Source organism: Myiozetetes cayanensis, unplaced genomic scaffold (genome assembly GCF_022539395.1).
Source record: "Myiozetetes cayanensis isolate MyiCay16 unplaced genomic scaffold, myiCay2020 scf33, whole genome shotgun sequence".
Classification (NCBI taxonomy): Eukaryota; Metazoa; Chordata; class Aves; order Passeriformes; family Tyrannidae; genus Myiozetetes; species Myiozetetes cayanensis.
The window spans coordinates 2002931-2028498 of NW_026087555.1; the positions used below are offsets into that span (position 1 = coordinate 2002931).

Below are 25568 nucleotides of genomic sequence, written 5' to 3' on the forward strand. Positions count from 1 at the left end.
TGACAAGTCAAATAGCAAATAACATTTTATTTCATTTACAGTGATATTTTTGAGTAGCAAAGAAACCATGACATATAGGAGCCTGTAATAAAAGTTCATGTGTCTTATCTTTATAAAATAAATGAAATCATACACACAGAATAAACGAATGTGCTCTTTGAAGACATTTGAAAAATGTCATGTCTTAGTAACTATTATTTTACTTACAGATGTCTGTTCTGTACTGGCTATTCCACTTTGAAATATAACTTAATTGTCAGCATGATAGCCTTTTTTATCCAACAGTACCTTCCAAACCCAAATAATCATAGTATCATAGAATGGATCAGGTTGGAAGGGACATTAGAGATCATCTAATTCCAACCACCCTGCGCACGGGCAGGGACACTTTCCACTCGACCAGGTTGCTGAGAGCCCCATCCAACCTGGTCTTGAGCACTATCAGGGATGAGGCATCCACAGCTTCTCTGGGAAACCTGTACCAGTGCCTCACCATCCTCACATTCTGTTAAAAAGGCTGGTTATTGAGTCATAATCTCCAGGACACTAAGTTGAGTCACAGATCAACCAAATACTTGACTTAAAATGCTAATTATTTTGCAAACAAATATACCACTGCTGCTCTTTGCAATTGGAAAAAAGCACCTTATTAAAAAATTAAGCTATTCCTCCATCCCCTTATTTGTCCCTCCCACTCATTCCAACCCTCAAAGAATCTTTTTTTTTTTAATTCATATTTGGCAACACAATGTCTTTATACAGATTAGGATCTTCAATCCATAGTCCAGCTCTTCATTGATTAAAAGCAGTCACAGAAGTAGAGACAAGTGACTAGAACAAAAATCCATGGATACCATGTACACCTTCTTGGCGTTCAATGCACAAAGCTATAAAAACTGAACATAATTTTGTGGAATAAGTCCTCTCTTGCCATTTAACGTGCCTTCTAGCCATCCTGGTTCTCTGGAAAATTGCACTGCAAAGAAAAGGAAAAACATTACTGCATCTTTTTATACTGGATTTAGCACTTTTTTAGCTTTAGCTCTGTGACACCAGGCAAAGTATCCATAAAAACATCCCGTCATCTGCAATGACCAGTTTAAGAATCTGGCAAGGAAAGATAAAGATGATTATTGACTTAAATACTTTATAATATTCTCCAAAGTGTACACGGTGAAATAGCTTTCAGGTGCAGGAGACTTCATTAAGGAAACGGTTAATGGAGCTTAGGACAAACTTATAAAATAGAAAATCTATGCCTTCAGGGAAAAGTCAGAATTCATATCAAAATGTGGAAAACAATGTCAGTGGGTGGGATGAAGCAAGACCAAGACCTGTCTTGAGCAGCAGGGGTGAATCTGGAGTCTCAGAGCCACAAAAAAATGGCATGAAAAGTAAGCATGGAAAGGATTATACGGGAAATAGAAATGAGCCAGATGTCACTCCAAGTATCATCTCTTCAGAATAGAGCTGCTATTGGAAGTGACCAATGGACAAAATCTGAATCATTCTTCTGGTTAAATTGTCTCTCTGAAATTCAAATATATAGTGCAATTAAAAAAAAAAAAAACCAAAGAAAAAAGCTTGAACAGTTCCTTGTTACTAGTGCCATCCTAAGTGCTTACAGCTGCTGATCCCAAATTTTTTACAAGAGTATCCATGAATTTAAAATAAGAAATATTTCAGCTTGGACTCTCAATGCCCCACAAGTTACGCTGTGAGCAGAGCTAATGAAATCTGACTTCCTATATGTATTTTGACCACATCTGACAGGAAGTTGAAGCATAAGTCTCATTTCTTTGGAAAAACAGACCAAGAAGTCCTCAAATTCCTTAATCAGATGTCTTATAAGGATATGATATAGGTATCTACTTACCTATGTAACTGCAAAATCCCACACTTTTTAGCAACCTACGATACTCTCTACTGTATTAATTTATCCTCACAGTGCCTCTGAGACAGACAGTATTTAGGGAGGAGATCAGACAAATGCTGAAACATGCTGCCAGCCATGTCAATACATTATTTAAAACACATTAACACATTGGGGAATGTGATATTTGTAGCCTTCTACATATCAGGGAAATAACAGCTAAGAGAGAGCAACATGTTAAGTCTCACTTTCAAAGGCATTGTAAGGCTCCTCTGAGCACTTAAAAAACATACTTTCCCCTACTTTTTTCCTCGTGTCCTATAATTGTTAGACAGTGAAGCTAGAAGCTGTGCTCAGAAACCACACTTTAAACAACAGCTATATCCCCAACAAACCTAGAAAATTAAAACTGCTTTTAAGTGATACTGATAGTTTGGATTCAGAACAAAAGTCTGGGCTTACACTTGTAATGAAAGCGTTCAAGAGGAAGATTCCAAGGGAAAAACACACATAGAAAATTACCTTTTAGGATCTCTGCGCACACAGTAACTTACATTACTATTAGTAATTAGCAGGCCCTCCTCTCTCTTTGTCATTTTTATCCCACAATTACAGAGTACACACGCATTTGAAAACTCATTGCTGACACCACCACAAGCCTCCCTCCAGCAGTGGAGCTGTAATTCTGCTCTTTCCAGCAAATGTGCCAGCAGCCAGCCAAACCTCTCCCTGAAGTCTCCCATACCTACTGAGCACATCTGTATTACAGGATACAAACTCCAAAAAGTGACAGATCAGGAAGAAAAATAACTAGAAAACCTGGAAATAGGAAATTTCTACTTGTCCTCTGGAGCTCAACCTCAGTTTATATTAGAGAGAGGATAAGTATCACTGGCATGTGAGTGTCTATAAATCAATGAAAGGCCTGTTCAAAATGAAGGGAGCCCTAATCTGAGTGGTTCACACTGAAATTTAAATTTACCTAAAATGTTTCTGGGGAGGAAATGCTCAAACTATGCTGAATCACTTGACTCTACACTAAACAGCAAATTTCAAAAAGAAATATTTTCTAAACAATTTTGATAATAATAAACTCTGAGACAAATACCATTTTCAGCCCAGAAGATCCAACATAAACAGTACAACTGAGCTCTATGCTTGGGAAATTGCGTGCACGTCACACAGCTCAGGGCCTCACTTGTTGGCATAAGTTTCTTTTAGACTCAATGAAGACTGAAGATATAATTATCACTCTGATTACACCCAAGATCACTGTTTTTTAGAGATCAGTCTTTATTTTAAAAAACACACTAAAAAGTAATTCTTAATATTCAGCAGCTGTGGTGACACGTCATTTAAGATTTCTGCCCCCACTCAAATCATCACATGCAAGAAGGGTTAAGGATACCTACGTGTATCACTGTAGGTACATGATACCAATCAGGATGCCATCCCAGTGTCAATCTGCTTTAAGCTCCAGTGATCCTGTTTTGTTTGCTAATCCATTTCCAAAGTACTGGGTACAACAGCACACGCACGTTCATTTAAAACCATCAAAACCACTTAACCACACACACACAAAAAAAGTGCCATTTTTCTATCGTGCACAGCTCTTCATAAACCCAGGACACAGGCTATTTCTGAAAAAATACCCTGCTCAAGAGAAGATGTTCCATAGTGTCCCCTTTCTGTCATTTCTTCTCAGTCAACCACTATTACAGTTCTTAGTACTTTCTCAGGCCTGCCTCATTTAAAAATACCTTGTTGCAGAAACTACACATTTGGCCCTAAAACTACAACTCATTACTAGACCAATCATCCCATGGGAATAAATCTCATGTCGGCTACAGACAGGAGGGGAAGGTACTTGTAGTATAAAAGGTACAGAGCAGAGAACTAAAAATTAAGTATTTTCAGCAAGGTTTAACCAGTGTATAGCAAGATTGAACAACAAGACCAACTATAGAACCCCTACTAAAAGCTATCACCTCCTAGGACAGTGGAAATAGCAGCAAAGTTGAAAGCTCAGAGTGGGACAGTGGCTTTCTCAATACCTGCTGCAAGGCCATTTAAGCAGTCTCACTGTAGTGGAGGCAATGTGTAGAGGAGGGGGTTGTCAGACCATCAGTATTACAGCAAGTGCTCTGGAACAGTCACCCAACTCAAATGGGAAAACAAAACCTACAGACTTGCAACTTGTAATGAGATCTTTATGTAGAAGCTTTCCTGATTTCACCTATTCAAGAAATGCAATAAAATCACCTTTTAATTTTTCTGTATGCTCCATAGGAAATAGCTTTGATATTGCCAATGTTACAATTGTCTAATTGCAAATACATAAAATTTATAAACATCAGTTCACAAAGACCCAGTGCTACAAGCAGACCTTGCTCTGCTTTGGCAGCTCAAACATTTCACAGCTCTCAACCACACATCAGAGCAAGACTCATTTCCACAGCAGTATTAGTTCATTGCCTAGGTGCCACTAACTTCAGCAAGACCTATTCAGACACTGATTCACACTTGATTTCCCCACCTTTGTGGAAACCAGCGATTTTGGGAGGAAATCTAACATGCAGGGTGCCTGGCACAAGAAAACCTCCCTTTCTGATGGACTATTTTGTCAACTAGAAAACCCCCCCAAAAAACCTAAATGAGGATTCGCATTCTGAGAACAACAGAAATCTCACTGCTAAAACCACTATAGCACCAGAATTCCCTTTCACAGAACTCAATCACACTGGCCAATTTTTCATTAGGAAATAAAATTAAAAAAAAAAAATAAAAAAACCACAAAAACAAACAAAAACCAAAACAAACAAACAAACAAAAAGTGTTTGCAAGCTTTCTGTGTTTAGAAATCCCTCTGGGTTTTTCAAACAATCTCTGTGGATAAAGCTGATTGAAGAAATACAGAAACATTGAGCATGCTTAGGATTAGCATAGAATTTGGAATTTCAGAACTTGCTGTTTCCTTTAATTATGCTGTGAGAAGCAGAATTATCTTGTGGACAGAACAGAGGGCTAGGAGTCAGGGGGTCTTCTTCCTGATCCTGCTGAAAATGTACTGTGTGCCCACAAATAAAGGACTCTGCCCATAAGGGCTCAGGCTTGTGAACAAAAACAAACACTGATACACCATGACAAACTAGTGAAGGTGGAATTTAGCTTGCAGTCTGAGACTTCCCAAGTGTCTATTACAGTAGGTGGATAACTAGGCAGTACAATGAATAGAGAGAGTGTCCAAAGAATAACTTGGCTCACACTAAAGTAGAGGCAAGCTGAGTTGCTGCCGAGTTCGCTGCAATACAAGTTAGAGACCTGTGTCACCAACATTAAACCTCACCAATCTGTAAGACTTGGGGTCTTTCTCCTGAAATTACTCCCATCCCAGCTGACAGCTGAACATCTCTTATAGTCTTGCACACACACCAACTACAAGGTAAAATGCATCAGTTTAAGCAACTTCCACTTTAACATTTCTCTCCTGGAGATCACTACTTCCACAACTATTATTGCAGGAGCAAAGCCAGACTGGTTAAGGTCAAATTACTTTCAGTGACTTGCAAAAACTTCTAGCAATGTCAGTAAGAATTTGGTATTGCTCATCTGGTAATTGTTATTGGTGAAAGGATTGTAACTTTCAGCAGCAGCATGAGGTAACTACCTCCCAACGGCATGGAGGTATCTGAAAAGGAGAACATCTGTCCATGGCCTGTACACTCACAGTTTCTCCAGATGTAAAATGAAGATAATTAATTCACATGAATGTTTCCAAGTGCTTTGAAGTCCACAGACAAAAGGTACACAAAGAAGTAGCTCTATCCTCATTTTTACCTCAGGAAAAGAACAATTTGCACATACAAGGAAATACAATATTTTGGGAGCACCACTTCTCTTTGATAAATCCTTCATTTGTCAGTGCCATGAAGACAGACAGTCCAGAAGCCACAGCATGAATTAGAGGGCAGAGAGTGCCTTGGAGTCAAAACCAGGGACATTAACTAAGGCTGGCACTTTGTTACACTAGGAGAGATAGAGGGGAATGACAACAGCCATGTGAACATGGCTTTTTGTGTTCCTTTTATACTTGGTAGGAATGATGGCTGCCCCACTTTTCCTGAGGAACAAAACACTTTCTCAGTTTTCCTCATATTTTTTCTGCCCTAAACCCTGATTTTAAAAATTGTAAAAAGCCTTGATAAGAGCTATCTTGACAACTTTTCAGGAAGCCTTCCTGCTAGCAATACTGCCAAGGAATTTTTGTTGTGTAAACACCATTTACCCTATCTAAAAAACTTCTCCTGAGTGAAATTCCCATTTACTGAATTTTAAGCAGTCTCTTTCAAGAACCAGAAATTTAACAACACTTGGCTCCAAGGCTGGCAAAATTTCAATGCCAGGTAGTCTGATTATTCTTTCCATGATTATTGGGAATATCTGCCTCAACAACAACAGAAATATACAGCCAGCATATGTCTCTCTCAATCTCAAATCATACTCTGCTTCTTCCCATATGTGCCCTTATCCAGCTGCAAACTCTTCAAGCTTTGCCTCTAACCACTTGAATTATATTGTTCTGTGCTGTCTATAATATAGCCTGTAACAACTGGGAAAGAAAAATATTGGCACAGCCTAAGGCAAATTGAATTGAAGATTTAAAAAAAAAAAAATTACAGTGGATATTGTTCAGATTACATTATTCATTTTCTTACACGATTCAATTAAATAGAAAACTTTGCCTTTTCTTTTTAACTTACCAGATGGTGCCTTAGCATTTATATTCTATGTCACTTTAATGGAAAGACTGTGGAATTCAGGGTAGCACAATGTACATACACTAGTGAAAACTCCTGAACATGAAAATGCTAAGATTCTATATAGATTCCTATCAGGTGATGCAAAGCTGAATTTAAAATATTAGCATATCTAACCTTGGATGAGGGAGACAAACGGATTTTTTTTTTCCCCCATTTAGAAATAGGAAATGGAGATGGGAGTAAAGGTTAAGTCCTTACCTTCTTGCACCAACACTGCATTTAGCAGCTATGACAGATGCAAGGCTGTACTTTACTAAATGCCATTATCCTGTCTGAGGCTAGAGCAGCCAGAAGGATTCATCCAGAGTAATGACAGGTAAGAGAGAACCACTGCGATCAACATCCATGGGCCAAGAGAGACAGACCAAGAAGAACAGGGAAGGGAAACAAGAAAGGAAACAATGCAGAAAAGCGAGGGAAGAAAAAGAAAAAGAAAAAAAAAATCAATAACCAAATAGAGAGAGGTGAAGGAGACAGCATTAGAAAAGTGAGACAGGCAGGGTGGAGAGAGGAGAGATGGATAAAACCTTCACTAATGGAAGCAGCACTTTTTAGTAGACATTAATTTAACAGTTACTTTAATGGTTGATACTAGCTGTACGTCAACTTGATTGATGCGTTGTCACTTTGATAGTTAAGGTTATTGGTAGAGCTGCAGAACTGATGTATTATTACTTTAATTCTTCATTTGGGGGCTTTATTAGGGCATATGGGAATTTAAATTGAGTAACTAAAGAACCTGAATTGACTCACTGGAATCTGATTCCAGCATAGACACAAGGGTGCCTAGTACAAAAGGAAAAGGCCCATGTTGAGGCATTTCAGAGGTTTCCAACATGGAGACTGGTCTGCACATTGCATGAGAATAACTTGAGCCATCCATGACATAATCTACTGGGAACCATGTGAAATGACCATTAAGTTATTACATACATCAAGTTGCTGCCCTATTACTTGTGTGCTCTCCCTCTTTATTCTGCCAATCCATGGCCTACCTTAGGGTGAGAGCCCTGCAGGGCAAGGACAATGCCTATAAAATAACCAGGATACAGTGGAACAAATCAAAACAAATGTATTTAAGGAAATGTGATCCTTGCCATTGGAAATCTGCAATTAGGTTTTCAAAATGCAATCCATGCAACCTTTTCCCAAGCTTCCAACCTTATTTGCATGATGAGCTGGAAAAAGAGTCTTACAGTTGAAATATTTCTCAACACATGTCAGAGTCAAATTCCATACTTGCTCTCGGACAATCCAACTCTCTGGTTAAAAAACTCAAGTGAGGCTGTAATGCAACAAATCACAGTAGCTTTGCCACCACTTCTAGAGATCTCATTACACATGAAGAGAATCCTGACATTCCTGTCACACTAAAAAGCTGTTTCTTGAAAGAATTTCTTATCCCATACCAACAAAAAAGGTGTGCAACCCATCATGTTCTGCACCAGCAATGCCTCTCCTAGACATCAAATCTTTTACACCATGCACTTGATTTTTCTTTCCTGTACACAGTTTTATGTCTGCTGAAGATCCCTATCAGCCATGTTTTTAAAAACTTAAATTAAAATAGCTGGTGTTCAGAACTTTAAAAAGAGCAATCATTTAGCTAATTCATCTCTAAAAGGTTTCCCACCTAGCTTGATTCAGACATGATTTGCCTGCAAGGCAGCTCTAACAGGAAACATCAAGAATGATTTTGTAAAGTGTGTGCTAGTAGGGAAGTATCTACTGGGGACTCCAGACCACTTTATGCTGCAAAAAAATCAGAACCGGAGTCTGGACCAAGGCTTGCTATTTACTTGTTTGGGAAGAGGCAGAGGCCTGCTTTAAAAGAAGCATCACAAAGAAGGGGAAGGAGATATCTATGCCTGTGCAATGTTTTCACTGCTGTTAAACACACTAAAAACATACAATTTTGCCAAGCTTCCCAATTGTTTCATCTTGTTAAATAAATTAGGAACATCCTACCAGGGTTGCAAAGATTTTCACTTATAAGAAAAACATCCCCCCCATTTTGATCCAGTGCTAAGAGTTAAGTGCGTTTTGTGAAATACAGGACATATTTAGTTAGCTTTTTAATGCCTGCAGGTTGATGTTTTCCATCTGGTTTAGACTGTGTACATTTTTTCCCTGCTGGATGTAAACTGGAAATTTGGAATACTCCTTCATTGGGTATGCAACAAAGATTCATAAATGACTGGGCAGTACATCCCCTAAGCGTGTTTGATTAAATACCACTTTCCCTCTGGAAAGCACATATCAGATTTCTGACCTGGTAGCAAGCTAAAAGCTAACAATGGATGAGAAAAGAGTCATCGCTGCAGAATTTCCAGATTTTTTTAAAGATCAGGATGCCTCTTACTAGCCCCTTGCCTCTAGACTGAAAGACTGAAATAATGAACTCAGAAGGTCCTTAGGAATGCAGTTCTCAGATCACTTTGAATTCCCCAGTCTGCACCAAACTTGGATGAGTATTTGGCCAAATTTAAAAGTCTTCTAGTTTTCAGTATGAATGTTATTTTTTACCAAGTTCTTCCAATAAACAACAGTCATACCATGCTGCTGCTATGAACTAATTTCTGCTTAGAATTATTATTAAATTGCATTAAAGTAACAAGAATTTCTGAATTTGTCCAGGCCATGTTGAGCCATTCCATACTCTTTCTTGTATTAGAAATTTCCTCATGAGAAGAAGAAACTATACTGTAATGTTGCCTTCTGCATCTTCAGAGTTTATACTATATTGTATAGGCATTAGGTTTAAAACCTAAAACATTTCCTATGAGTTTGAAGTTCCTGTGTAGTTGCTGAAGGATAGATACACGGAAGCTCACTGAGCAACACCGTCTTGAGCAGAGGAATCACCTTCTGGGTGCTCATATGTAATGTTATATTTGGGTCCATAGAAATCTTTAAACACAGCCCTTCATCCTGCACCTCAGTGACTATTACTAACACACACTTTGACCCTAACAGCAAGCCTTTTCTCTCCAGTGTTCACCTGATTTACCTGGCACTCTGATTGAAAAATCCTTAAACGGATTTTTTTGTTTTAAATGAAAGCCTATGTGTTATTTTAGAACAATAGTTCACATTTAAAAAAAATAAACAAAAACAAAAACGAAAACAAAAACATTTTCATAGGTCAAGATGTTCTCTTCTATTACTGAATAATTTTTTTTGGTACAACACATTTAAATGATGCTGAAAAATTCAACCAATTGAAAGTTCACCCAAAATCAAAAGCATTGCCTCACAGTGCTAAGGATATGTTAAGTTGCTTCCTCACACCAGAAAACATCTCCATCACCAACTGTGTGCCATCAGCAACATTGGCAGAATAGTACTCAGGCTTGTATTTTTATCCAAAGCCATTTTAGCAGTTTTGTCAATTTGTTTTTCATTGCTTTATATTTACTCAAGCAGTACTTACCATCCTCAAATATTGCTCCTATCTGAAATGACAATTCAGAGCTATGTTCTGCTTCACACGGATAAACTGCTCTTGCTTTCCGGTGGGCAGCACTGAAAAATGAAATTATGAATTATAGCAAGTTTTTGCTATTATGAAGACACTCTCTCAACCATTCTGTCTCTATTCACATTTGAAGATGATTGGAAGTTTAAACACAATTTCACATGCATCCTTACAGGCTTGTAATTCATACACACAGCCAAAGCCAAAGCTTCACACCTTACTGTTGGCATTTCTGAATATCATACTCCCAACTTCATGCACACTTATTTTTATGACAAACTCGACTTTCAACTACAGTTAAAATTTTTTCAAGTGTTAATCAGCAAGGAAATCAATAGTGGGCAAAGCATACCATACTTAATTTACAGACTAATCATCATTATGTCTTCTGAAACATTTATTCATGAATCCTGCACTTCAGCTTTTCACTGTCACTGTTCAGAATTCACATTTTATGCTTGTTTACAGTACAACATTACTAGTCTACTGAAGATGCTGTTTTTTCTTAAATTCCTCAAGATTTCTAACACCTCAGGCGGTCTTGTAGAGGTGTTCTCAGGATGCTCAGTAACAAGCCATCAATATGAATTTCTCCACAGTACCCATTTTCTCCAAGTACCATAAGCAGAGATCTTGGAATATGTAAGTATTATCGGCATGGCTTAATTAATCATGCCTTTGCAAACTGACAGTTTGCTGCTGCCCAATGATGCTTTGTTTAGACAGAGCACCCACACTATTAAATCATCTTTTGTTGAGCCCAGGCAACAAAAACTACACATACAATAACAGTGAGAAAGATTCTTCCTCCCTCAAGGAACTTGCTGTCAAACAGACAATACGGTTGTGGTGCAAAATGCAACCAGTACTGAGAAACTGGATTTTTGCTACCAAGCACTGGGAATAAATTGTGAATATATCAAACTACTTGAATTAGAAAAGAAAATATTATAAATAAAAAAAATTATTTTCCTTCAAATTGTATGAAGGAAAAAGCTGAGATGGTGAAGACCTTCAAAGGAAAAACTGAGAATGCTTCAAAAGATGGACAACAACGTGGAAGGAAGCAGAAGCAAGATGGAAGAAAAGCAGGACAAAATGTGAAAGAAAAGAATGAAACAACAGGGAAAGGTAAAACCATAGGAAAGTCTTTCAGAGGCAAGTAGGTTAGGAAGAGAAACTTACATCTGACAAACACAGCTACAGAAAATAAAGAATCTGTATTTTAAAAGACATTAAGAGAAACACTGTAGGAGACACTAGGAATTGCCCACCCAAAACAAAACCTGCTTGTATTAACCAATAAGCCACTGGCTCAATCTGTGTGCCTTCTACTAACGAAGGTGTTCAAAGGAAAAGTAAGATAGTGATTTTATTCTATCAGAATTGCTAACGCTGCATCTCCTGATTGGAGATAATCATTCACATAACACGGGAAACGTGAATTAGCTATTTTTAAAACATACAGAAAAATGAGGCAAATAAATAGCCAGCAAATCAAAGTATACATTGTACCTTTCCACTGCTCTGTCACTCCCAGTGGCAGGGTTGGGGAAGAAGAAAGTGGACAGTGCAGTATTTGTGGTAGCTGGGTTAGCAGACGGAATATTCATCCACGAGACCATCGATGGGCGGCTTTGACCAGGGCTAAGTGGAAATATATAGTCAAGGCAGAATTAACAATGTGAATAAAACTTGTTAGCTTACCATAATGTTTCAATCCTTAGACAACTCATTAGATCTACGAATTCAAACCCCAAAATACTGCCAAGTTGATTTTGCAGAAATGGTCACCCTGTGATTCTACATTTCCTCCTTGAAGACCTTTCTCCTACATTCCCGACATCCTAAGCTAAGACGGACTACCTGAGATGTATGACATAAGCAATAAAAAGGTAAAATTCCCCATTCCTTATCTAATAAAGACAGACACAGTGAAACTGCATGTAGCAGGTTATTATTTGAGCTGCCACTTTGCCTTCCCAACTTTTGACGAATCTATTTAAAAACCTTCTCGGTGCTATACTAAGGCATGTATGGCTGGAAAGATTTCTAACGAGGCTGCAGCTACTACAACACTGGGATCACGGTGCTGGCTCTGGATTGAGATCTCATCCTCATAGCTGGGTAAATACTGCCTCAGTGGCTGCCCTCACCAAATGCTGCTCAAATCGGCACTAACTCAGCAGCTGAGCACACAGTTGCCACAGAAGGAGAAGAAACAGCAGCCAAAATTGAAACTTTTATTAGTCCTTGAAAAACATACAAAGTCCTCCCTAACATAAAGGAGGTTCCTAATTTCCCACCTTAAAGAGCTAAAATGTTTCAGCACTGGAAGGCTTTCTTTCGTTGCATGGGCAAAACAACAAATAGTCCAATCACTTAATGCCAGCATATCTTTGGAACAAAGAGCTGGACTTCAAGCAGTTTCTAAGCAGAAACAGGATTAAAATCATTCACACACTGCATTCAGGCAGGAATCATCACTCAGAAGTACAGACTTCACAATACAGCGTTTATGAGTTCACCTTATTCCAATATTAACCTCTTAGATAGCATAAATATGCAAAATACCACCAAAATCTAATAATTCAGGCAAGAAGATTTTTGTGGGAGTCTAAATTCACACCTAATCAAGGTGGATTGACCAAAAGCACAAAAGGGAACAACAACCACCCCGGTTATAATTGTAAATAAATAAAAGAAAGCAGGAAATCTAATTTAGATAGCTGATTTTAATCTTATTGTACACTGGGATATTTAATTTCTAGGACAAAAGATCATTATATGTTGGTTTACATAATGTGGTTTACAATCAAATTCAACTTTCACAAACTGGTTCTCCTAGCCAATATATCTCATAATCATTCCAGCAATTGCATATTTAAGCAGACATTAATTTTGATCATTAATTTCTAAATTTAGTACATTGTAAAGTGGTAAATGTCACGTTCCTTATTTAACAAGACAATAGACTTTCCTCTGGATCTGTGTCAGGCAGCATTTGGATGAAAACTGGAATTCACAGTGTATGAAACAGCATTCTACTGTTAATTCCACTAATAAAAATGAAACTTTGGTGTGCTGGGATCATAACTAGAGGGGTTTATCAAAACATGCTCTGCTTTTAAAAATTATTTACCAAATAAAGAAAGGAATCATATGTATTAAGCTGAATGATGAGCTGGATTATGCTGACTATAGCCATATTTCATGTTTAACTTTGGGAAGAAGATGTTTAGTCTTCTTAATGCATGTGAATCTTGCACTACACTATTTTTTATATTTTCCAATAATGACATACCTTTGAAGAACAGCATCTACATAATTTGGGGGTTTACTTTTACTTGAACTTGTTCTCTTCCTCCCATTTTTATAATAATTTAAAAATTTTCCTCAGATAAAATCCTTCTGCTAAAAGTGACCTCATTCAGAGAATTAATTTTAGCTCAGTAGGTGAACCTAAGACAAAAGTTTTTCAAAAGTGAATTTAAAAAAATGTATCCTACTTGCATAAGCTAAACTATTCTACTTAAAACAATTCTGAGACTTAAAGAAAAAATATTTTCCTTGTGCTCCTATTTATTAAATTCAAATTGATTAAATTCAAATAGAAGGGGATTTGGAATGAGATGGACCATAAGTTCTCTTCCAAGCCATTCCATGATTCTGTGATTAAGATTGGTGTCAGACTCATTTCTGAAACCTGTAAAGGCTACAGAAAATAGGAAAATAACATTCCAAGTATATCACCACAAGAGTATTAAAATATCTCTAATGTAAACTAATCAACATTCAAGAATATTCCACCAAGTGGCCTTCTCTCATGCACACCTCAGATGTGTGCTGTTTGATTTTCAGCAAGTGAATATTAACTCTTCCATTTAATAAATATTTCATTGCTACATGCATCATTTTAATCTATGCAATTTACTTGATCATCTCTAGAACAACACACACCACCTGCACCTACAATACAGAATTAATAACTTCAAAGATACTCAGAACAGGGAAGACACAAAAGGAACTCTCCAACCCAGGAAAGCAGTGGTCATTCTTAAGAGTACTTGTAATAAATAACAGATGATTTCTTGCTGAGACTTGGAAAAAAAAAAAAAAAAAAAACACAAAAGAAAAGGTGTGCAAGTAAAGGAACAGAAGATGAAATAAAATCTTCAGATCCATGTCATGGCATGTTTATTTCTCAAGTTACAGAGGCTCAACAAGAAGTGTAATCTATCAACAAGTAAGATTACACTGTCCTTTACCGGACAGCATTATACAAAAGCATGTTAAAACTGGTAGGTTTTCTACGAATTCTGAGGCACTCCAACAGTTCAAATGGAAAAACACTCCAGAAGTGCAGGTATGTGGAGTGCCAGGCTGTTCCCTTCCCCACTCTTTTGATGAATTCCCTTAATACATTTCAGTTGTAGGGAAAGCACTGCAGCACAGCTCCTGAATTCTCCTGTCACTTTAGGCTCCTGATTACCCAGCAAGAGATCATCCCTAGGATCCAGCAGGGAAACAAAAAAAAAACCCCTACTTTTCAACAGCAATAGATTCACCATATTAAGAAGAGGAAAAAAATGTACCGCTTTGACTACAAAGCACATTCTGGAATTCATGGGGGGGTCTTGTTTGTTTATTTGTTTTTATTTACTGTACCTGGCTATCTCAGGAACCACTTAATTTTGTTGTTAAAACAGAAGGTTTTACTCAGTAAGAAAAATAATTTCCAATGTTGTGGTGTGTAAGCAACAAACTGGCTAGATTTTACTGGTTTTTCCTCAAAAATATTCTTGTGATAGCAAGGCTATCTTGCTATAAAGCTCTGCATGCCTTGTTTATCAAGATGAGGACATATTAGAAAGTATTGCACATCTTATCATAGAGCATCTCAACTTTAAGAAGGTATGTTGAAGAAATCCTTTCTCCTAAAGGCTAAAATGAAGGAAATGCATTTCCTGAGGGTAGGAGAAGAGAAAAGAAAAAAAAAAAAAAGCCTCACATAACCATCTCTGTCTGAGGAAAAAAATGCTATTGTCTAGCATAGTGAGCATTGGGAAAAGGGAGGAGGGGGGGAATGGCTTTACTGAAAATAAGCTAGAGATTTTGTACTGATACTCAGAAACAAACTCCTGAAAACAAGATTTTATTGGATGTTTATCTTACTGGTTCCTAAGGTAACACAGCTAAAGAGCAGCCTCTTATCTTGAGAGCAAGGCAGAGACTCTGAAAAGAATCTACATGGCAACTCCTGAGGAAAAAAAAAAGGAAAAAAAAGAGTTGTTTCATAGACAAGTTTGGCAGCCCCATGGCTGTCGTATCACAGTGTCTGGCTGACAAACTCAGGGAAGGTGTTCTTGAAAGGCTTCATTATAAGACAACAGTGTATATCAAAAGGTTCGGCAATTTCTAATTCAGTATGCAACTCAACACTGTCCACCACCAGATCTTCCTGCAAGTTAAGAACCCCTAAGCCTTGGTGAGTGGGGAGGAGAAAAATACACGTGCGAAATTCTAGAAATTGTCCTATATGCAGAAAAGCTGGAGACAAAATAGGACGGAATTTCCTCATCTTTGTTCCCCCCGAAAAGAAACTCTATCCTCAAAATTTCAAGTATGTGACATGCACGCAACATTCCTGAACCCTCATTTATACAGAACACATCAGTCAGCACTGAAATAGAGGTTTTGTTAAACTTGGATTGTGAAGTCTCAGTGAAGCAGCTAACACATTAGTGAAATGATCTTTCATGCCAGCCTGGTAAATCCAAAGGTAATGTCTACAGCAGCTGTCCTAAGTTAAAGCATTTTTAAATGATAATGCAGACAGAGCAAAAGTGAAGTATGCACATCTATAATAGAGTTTATAGCACACTGCTGTTCCCTTTAAGGAAAAAAAAAAAAAAAGAAAAGGGCTGTTTTCCCTGGAATCATGCAAAGAAAATAAAAGAAAAAGAGAGAAATAAAAAAAAAGAAACTTTTGCTCATTACAGTGGTTGAATCCACATCTTTCCCTGCCCTGAGCACACACACGACTTACCCTGTGCTCACACAGCAGTGCTGCTGTCAAGCCCACTGGAAGACAAGGAGATGGCAAGGACTATTTTGTATGAACCACATGATTAAGTTACATTATGCCTGTTTCAAAGGAGCTGCAAAATGAGGGCTCTTGCTCTGCTTGCATAACAAAAGGGTACAAAAAGAAGTGCCTGCTCCGCTAAACCCTGCTCTCAAACTGCTGAGTCACTGAAGAGGTGGCAGCTGAAACAAAAACAAACTGCAAAATAAGCACAATGACCGAACAGCTGTTAAAGCACCTTCTCTTAATAAAATAGGATGATGACACTAGATATTATAAAAAGTTTTCAAGACACCGAAAGTGAAGTCACTCATCATTTATGTAAAGTTGCAAATTCACACCACTGCCAGAAAGTACAAAAGAAACTACTACAATTTTAAGGAGACTATATATGCAGTCTACTGATGTGGATACAACAGGGCTGATGGGAGTTCATTCAGCAGTCAAACAAAATTAATAACTATGTCCAAGGGTTCTGTTATGTTCAGAGCACCACTGTCTCTGCCCTCCCTTGCCATCTGATGGCTCTTTTAACATCAGTGTGCTCACCAGGAATTTGAACAGCTTGAAATTTCATGAAGAATGAGTAGCTTCTTCCCAGCCTGGTCACAAAGACCCTGAAAGCACTCAGGATGCTGCATAGCACAGCTCTCATCACCATTTTGAAAGCCTCTGTGGATATTAAAAACCCAAAAACGATGCTCATTGTCTAGCACTTATATACCATTGAGTTGGGTAATAGAATATTTTAGTATCAGGAAAACCAATAAAGAAAAATGCATAAGAAATTAAAGAAAGGCTGGATCACTTCATCTGCCGCTGGCCCCTTGCATGTTCCTGAAAAGCCATTTACATTGGTGCTTCTATTTTACCTCTGGCCTTTGAGCACCTTCAGCATTTGGGCTGTCAGGACTGTATCTTGCATGCTCCAGTAGCATCATCCAAGGTGAGATTCAGTTTGGAAACTATGAATCTTACTATTCTTAGCCCAGAAATGTAATTGCTTTAACAGCCGTGCACCCACCCACACACACTCATACACACACTCAGTGAAAAGCTTTGAGGGACAGGAATGCTTTCCATCCCCTCCAATTGCAAAATCCCAAAGGCTTAGAGAGGGAAAGAACAACAGGCAAGGTAAACAGATACTCATCTTGAGGAAGGCTACTCCACATCCTGCATCGTACCTCCACCCAGAACAACCACCAGAAGTCACCATGTTCCACCTCTCTGGGAAACCCAGAGACCCTGCAGTCTCAGATCCAAAAAATAAACTCTCCAGCTGAGGAACAAGATATTAGTTTTCATGATCTGAATGAAAAAGTGATCGTGCAGATAATGTAGAGGACTTCCAAACAAAAAAGAAGACTCTGGCCCAGTTCTGAAAACCCAGCACTGTGAGGTCTGTAGATAAGCCCCGGCATAGGGCATTGTACTGTAAAAGCACAAAGAAATCTCGTGACAATAAGGAGCCAGTTACAGTAACAAATCTTTCCTTATCAGAAAGAGGTCCACAGAAAGATTGATTACAGCACTTACCGAGTCTAGGGAATACCAAGTGTTCAGGTTTTTTTGGTTCATTCTGAGGTCGAGTGAAAACAGACCTAAGGCACCCCATAGTATTTTAGGACATGACTTGTAATCCACCCTTTGATGAATCAGTCATTGCAATAAGGGAAACCTGCCCTAATCCTTTGGAGGTGAGCTGCCATTATAGCCAGTACTCTGGGAAAGGTTAAGTAAGACAGACCTCATGTCAATAAATGGTTCTGTAAGTAAATTCTGTAATCAAACCACAACGGCTGCTAAAAAGTTTCCCTTGCCCTTTTTTTAATTTTATTATGTGACTCCACGTCTGATGCTCCATCACCTGCACTACCACCTACTTCACTATTAGAGGACTTCAATGGAAAAAAAATGTTGTCTTTTACAGACTTAAACTCACCTGTATCTTTACTTACTTAGATATATTTATTAGACAGTGATGTTTATATCTAGTTTCACTATCACTGTTACCTTTTGCATGTGAAAACCCATAATATAATAGGGTGAAAGTCAAACCATGTATCACTGAGTTTCAACTGCATGTAAAAGGGAAGATTGACTATTGCTCCATAGTTCAAATGCAATTTAAGAGCTATCCATAACCCCTTCTAATACATATCTCCAAATCCAACACCATCACCATTATCAAAACAGTTTGGGGACTAGCTTAGAAAGGCTATTCAGCTTCTTCGTATCTGAAATCCTGAACTCCTCTTTGGAAACTACATATTTTGAATTATTAAAAAGTTGAGTTTTGTATACCATAGGAATAAAAATCTAAGTGACTAAGGTGCATGTTTTTCAGTGCCAGTCAGGAAGGCAGAAAGTAATGTCAGGGTCACATCCTCCACCAAAAGCTATCAAGCCTCTTGAAAAAAAGATGTGGTAGATTTATTTACTTTTTGGGCAAATGGAATAGAGAAACCAGAAGCTGAGTACGACAGAGTCTGTATGGGCACTTACATCAGAGAGGAAAAAGAAAGAATGTAAATGCTTTGGTTAACATTGAGATTGTCATTGCTGCTCTACCTTAAAAGGAAAAAGTGCCCACACTAGTGGAGAGCCCGACAAGGGAGCAATACTCTATGCAGCTCACAACTATAATTATCAGTTTATGTCTGAAATCAGCTTGTGCTAAGCATTCTTGAATAGAAGGGTTTTTCAAACAGTCTATGTTTGTGACACAGTGCTTCACCAACTAGAAATGGTAATTTGTCCATCCTAGGCTATTTGGGGCTTGAATCTTGCACCTACAGAAACTACTCTGTAACTTTGTGACTGACAGAGGAAGAAAAGCTCTTTATGTTCTGCCATAGAGTGTATGCAAAAGTAAAGCATATTTATTTTTAGTATTTGGCTCTAGATGGAAGCGTGAGGTTAAAAATAACTTCAGGAAAAAGGTTAAAAAAAAGTTTAGGGTGCAAAACAGACTTAAAGCAGCAAACTCAGGTCTCCACTGAGAACCACCCTTGCCCTGGGCAATGAGAGCCAACCAACACCCAACTCTCTACTCACCCCTACAGCAGTACATGACAACACAGGACATATGTCTGATCCACACAGATCTTTCAAAGAAAATCTAGCATCAGGCAGACACACACTTATAGACATGAAAACCAACAGCTTAACGGGGCTTCAAAATGACACATATGTGAAACATCACCTTCGAGTTACACCGTATGCACAGCACATCTTTAAATACTGATATGACAATTGAGCAGTCAGGGCTTTGTGAGATATTTCAGATTGGTGGTTTAGCCCTTTTCCCCTCTTAGCTTCTTTTGCCACTCTGGCCATGTGGTCCCCTCCGAGTGCCAGTGAGGAGGTGAGGGTGTATTTGCCTTCATTTTATGCTCATCTCGCCATGCTGGAAGCTGTAGCTCCTTTTGTTTTCAAAGGTGGGACAACGAAAGGGCACGCATCACAAAAAACTCTGCCAGGAAACATCATGGTGACAACAGCTATCATTCCGGAAAAAGCAAGCTTTTCCTTTCTTGGAAACAAATACCACAAAAAGTGTTCTTGCTATCCATCATGTACTCTTGTTTAAAGCAAACTACTGGTATAAACGAGCCTTGGAATATCTGACACATCTTGACCCACAATGCAACATCCCTCCCCCAGGAAACAATGCAAGAAACTCTTTTACCACAAAGAAGTCACCATCACCTTGTTGACTGCATAACTCCATAGTGATTGATCTCTGACAAGAGTAACACCCATGTGTTATAAACATCAGCAGAAACTTGAGAAACCGGATCCTCCTGTATATTTCCATTTCCCCTACACTCAGTATGGCATTTGCTATATATTTCAGTGAAGACCTGCAATACTATTTTAGAGAGGATACCGAGACTTTAGGAATTGATTTTTTTCCAGTTTGGCACAAAACGCAAAACATGTTGAAATCCTGCACAAAACAAAGGATTGTTCTCCACCTAACTCTGGGATAGTCCAATTTGTGAGAATCTATGAGCAGAGTTCAACAGCCACTGCTGCATTTCCTGGAGCAGTGAGGGCTACCAGAGCTATATGAGGTCTACTCAGTCACAGCCTTCCCTTGCCCACGGGACCCCCTGATGCATAATGATTGCTCAGGTACCACAGGTACATTCTCCATTTCTCTGCCATCAATACACAGGGGTTGTTCCAGGTTGTGGTTTGGGTTTGGTTTTTATTTGTTAAGGCAAGGCCCTCTCAGTCATCAGAATTAGAAGGGAAGAGAAGCCAATTTGGGGTGAGAAAGTAGAGGAAAGAAAGAATGTAACATTCACAGACTATTCTCTGTCACTGTCTAGGCTTGTTACAGAGGTAATTCCTAAGCAAACTTCACAGACAAGCAAATGGAAGAAAGAAACTACTTTTGACAAATAATCTAAATGCACATACCATGCACCTTTTTATTCCTTCCAAACAGAACTCTAAGTACTGTTTCCAACTGAGCAGAAAACCTCAAGCCATCAAGAAAAATTTCCAAAACAGCAGTACAGTGTAATTTTTTATGAAAATCAACAAATGCAAAACAATGTAATGTTTCTTCAAATACTTGGAGTTCCCAAATTCTCTGGATAAAATCAAAACTTCTTTTATTCTCTAAAGTGACATCAGTGTTCTGCTAACCCTGTGTTCCTTAATTAGCTATACTTGCTTTTACCAACAGTCTAGTTTTATACCAGTTGCAGAATCTTTTCCACACATGCAGCTCTCTATGTCAAATAAAGCTTATTGCTGATTACACCCAATTCTAGAGGATAGCACAGGAGGATAAGGAAAGAGTAACTTCAGACTTCTACTGAAGAAACAACATTTATGTACAACACCTATAAATCTGGAATTATTTCAATATATACAAGGAAAAAAACTGTTCTACTTAATAAGTAGTCTAATCACTAGTTAATTGTGTGTGCTTTTAGAAATATAAACCCATTATATGACTATCTATATATTCTCATGTGTTACATACATCTACACATATATTTTACACACTTGTTTCATCAGAAGAGCAGGATACTCAGAATGCCATTATGGAAAATATTTGTAACAGATCTTTTCTCCAGACTTGCTCCTTCAACTCTTCTTGGCACTGAAGGCTGGAAAACTTTGTCTTGATATTGGTTAAAGTTTGTATGAATAGCAAATCAGAAAATTCAATTCAACTCTGATTTAAAAACAAGTTATGGTCAGTTTTTTGTGTATCAAAAATTTGTATTACAGAGAGAGGACTAATATTTCCACGTCAGTTTTTGCTAAATTGAAGTCATGCTCAAAAACTGAACATGCACAGAATCTACTGAAAGAGACAGACTGCACTGTCATTGGAAAACCTTTAATTTGTTAAGAAGAGATTAACAAAGATAATGTTCTTAGACAACAGTATCTGAGCACACACTTATTACAGTGTTTGTCCAAACTCAAAATTTGACCCATAACCTTAATAGCATGGCATCTAAGTGTAGCTTAACACTGTCTTGAAATAAAACTAGAGTAATACATCACACAGAGAATAACTTAAATATTCTTTGTTTTAATAAATAACATTTAAAATTTTATAACAGGTTACAGGAAAATGAACTAGGTTTCAGTAGAAAAATAACATTTCTTTTCCACAAGCATTCAAGCAGCCTCTAAGGCTCCACGTCAACATATAAACATGTCTCTTTTTGCAGCTGAAGAAAACAAACACAATTATATGCAATTTCCAATATTCACTCATCACCAAATTGAAAAGGAAAAGGTGTTTCATATGCACGATCTTTCTAGTGGAAAAACTGTTACTTAATATTCAGGTTACTTACAGATTTGTTGTCCAGCCTGCAAGATCTCCACTGTCCATGATAAGGTGATTTCCATCCAAGAGCCCAGGGGGGCTACTAGAGAAGGCAGGTGTTGGAGACTGGGAAGAAAGAGAATCTATGCTCCCAGTTGGGGTGTCTTCTCTGGGAGAGTTGTGACTGTCAACTAAAAGAGAGAGCACAAGTCAGAAGGATACTCAGAGAATCTTATCATGAGCCAAAGCATCTGCTTTGGTGATAATGTCCTGAAATATATATGAGAAGAAACCTTATTGTCCCATCTTCACCAGATATTTTGGAGGACAAGCAATCTCTCAGTATTTTCCCAAAAGGTATCGCTGCACAATTTCCCCCATTTTTATCACCAGGCTATCTTCACAACACAATGTATTTCCAGTGCTCTCTGCAGCATGTGTTTTCTGTGAATGAAATGCTAAATTTTGGGGGGATATTTTTAGACAAAGTATCACTTCAGATAAGAAAATAGTTTAGGCTATACACATTTGCTTGTCTCTCTAAAAACACAGTCTCTAAAGATAACGTAATACCCATTTGAGGATTGCTCCCAAGTACTACAAGCACAGTCTTACCAAACATGAAAAATTGACATTTAGAAAGGTCAGAATAAGCAGGAGATTTCTAACAAATACACAATATCCAAGAATGTTACACCTTTTTAATGGTGTTACTTTTCAGGGAAGTCATTGTATTTTGATCTACTATGCATTTTCACAGGCTACTCTTAGAATATCACCATTCAGATATGATTGATTGAGAAAACATTAAAGGAACACCATTCCTATCCCAAGGACAGTAAGATAAAGTTACCAGTGTGTCACAGCACTCACTGCAAACCATGCTGACACAACTAGACAAACAGCACATTCTCCACTGAAAGTCTAACCTTCACCCTCACAGCTTTTCTCTTCCAAACCTTCATTTAAATGTCTTGTAAGCTCTAAAAGAGGTGTACAAAATGAGGATGTTTGCAAACAATAAAGTATCCGGACAGAGAAGCCAGCAGCCTCAAATGGGGCCTGTGGTTGCTTTCAAAATATTAATATTTAACTGTTATAAGGGTCATTTCCAGATACTCTTTAGGGTTCCCTGCATCCTTTCCTCTGGCCATCCTACTCCCATTAGCACTCGTGACCATGGCCCACAGGCCTGCCAAATGACATCATCACAAAAGTGCAGAGTGAATTAGATATCACTGAAGCCACAGTCTTTGTAAAAGAGTTCTACTTTCTTAGGGACAAAAGCTTTGGGGAAAAAAATGAACAGCCAAGTGCTAATACATCACAATAATATGATTACAAGCTGTTAAAGTATTGTGCTTGCTTCACAACCTGTATCTCCTATGTACAGTAATATACAAGATGAAGTCCTGTACAACGTTACTTTCCAATTCTAAATGAATTAGCATTTACTCAATGAAAAATTGAGCTTAATTCTACTCCATCAAGGTAAGCAGTATTGTTGCATTGAATTCTTTAATTTATTTCTTTTTATTAATTAAAAGTGTAACAGTAAAAAGACACAGACAATGAAAAGCCAACCTCACTGGATAAAAATCCTTCTCACAACTTTATTACTGCCTCAACCAGCTCAATTCCTTCTGCTTCAAAAGCAGAAAATTAGTAAAGTACTCTACTGCTTCCCCAGCCATCTCGAACTCACCCCCTCCCAGCAGTTCTCAGAGAACAACTTCCCTGGAGAGTAAAATGACATACAACTAAAAACAGTGAAATGACAAAAGTCATCATCTGGAAATTTCTCCCTAAGCAGCTGCTAATTTAAGGATCTAAATTAGCCCATAGTAACAAAGTGTGATCAGCTCTGAGGAGGAGAATGTTAACCTGGGAAAGTGAGTCACTCTCACGGTGGCCCAATCCTGCTCAACTCACACCTCCCCACTGCACCCAGGACACGACGCTGCTGTTCACATTTACATGACATGACATGAGAATTGTAGGAGTGTCAGGTAAAAACTAATTAATTACATCTCATTTGCAGATGTGTCACAATGATAAACATCTGAGAGATTAGACAGTGATACTGCAACCTTACTTCACAAATTCCTTAGAACTAGACTTAAGTCCTTTTAATTCATCATAGCTTCTTTTCCAAGTAGTAGTATTAACACAACCTAGACCATCAAACTACATACACTGTACCAGAAGGCCACATTTACCACAGCCATTCACTTAGCACCACTACAACACAGAAGAAAGGGGTATTAATCTGTTCATTAATATTATGAACATGACCAACTCACTGCACCTCCCTACAGAAAGCAGTGGATTTTCTGTTGAATTGTTTCTCAGAACACATAGAAAAGGTAAAAAAAATACTAAACACTTCAGTCAGGCACAGCAGAGTCAATGTTGGAGACTGTAGTATACAGGCAATTACATCTGACATTATCATAAATTAAACTGTGCGTTAAATCTTTCCTCAAATTTTACTTCTTCCTTCCTGAGCCAGTGTTTTCTCACAGTCTGTACTGTGTTGCACTCTCAAGACTGAGTTTACAACGCTAAAAACAAATCAGCTATTTAAACAGGAAAATGCCTGCTAAATTCTAAACACACTCTAAAAACATGTACAAAGACACTTCACGTTTCTGATTTCTTCAATTATCTCCTTTCGTAAAGGAAAACAATATTTTTATTGAGGAAGAGGCAATTGTGTATAACTGAAAAACAGATGACTAATGACCATCTAGCACATTTTTATGATTAAAAACAATATATGCTCAAAATTCTTAGTCTTGGAAACACAGGTCATTGCTATGATTTCAACAGTACAAAGATTTCATCCTTTATGTTGGTGCCAAAAGTTCTACTAACTTCAGGAATTATAGTAACACCTGTTCATGGCAGAGGCCATAGAACTGTGTCTCATTATCTCTTTATTATGCTTAATAACCTGCTTTTGATTAATCATCTCATGTTGGGCCAAACTACATCTTCCAAAGAGTCATTGTCTTCAGACTTCAGATGATAAAAGGAACGGAGAATCAATTGGCTGCTAATTAATATACTTGCCAATAATTATCTTCACTTTGTTAGGCTTTATTTTCAGCCATGACCCATGTAATATGCATTGTTAATTATTATATTATCTCTCATATCCAGTTTTTGTGTTCTGCAAAGGTATTTAAATGATCTCCTTTTTAAGGAGATCCTTTTTAAGTTTAACAAAACGATCTCCTTTTTAAGTTTAACAATGAATCCTGCAAGGGATTTTTACAGCTTTGGAATCATGCACCTGTTCTATAAACCTGCTACAATTTCCCAGTATTTTTTCTGAAGAGCACACATCAGATGTGATTCTATGCTTTTTTTTATTGTGGTCCCACCAGAATCACATTAAGCTCTAAGTTCCACCACTTACTCCTATTCATCAGTCCCCTCTTTGTACTTCCAAGGTTGGCATTTTTTTTTGCCATTGCTTTAAATATGATGAG

At 37.9% G+C, this 25568-nt stretch overlaps 1 protein-coding gene across 1 annotated transcript in view; it reads right to left on the minus strand.

The window, feature by feature from the left end:
• The window catches only part of ARHGAP10 (Rho GTPase activating protein 10), a 145951-nt gene continuing 120383 nt past the window's right edge, over positions 1-25568 (minus strand). Inside the window, exons 20-23 of the mRNA XM_050327363.1 lie at positions 22100-22262; positions 11687-11818; positions 10127-10218; positions 1-976 (exon numbers count right to left, since the gene is read on the minus strand). Of these exons, the coding sequence (XP_050183320.1) occupies positions 888-976; positions 10127-10218; positions 11687-11818; positions 22100-22262 (476 nt within the window). The 3' untranslated portion in view covers positions 1-887. The remainder of the gene's footprint in view (positions 977-10126; positions 10219-11686; positions 11819-22099; positions 22263-25568) is intronic.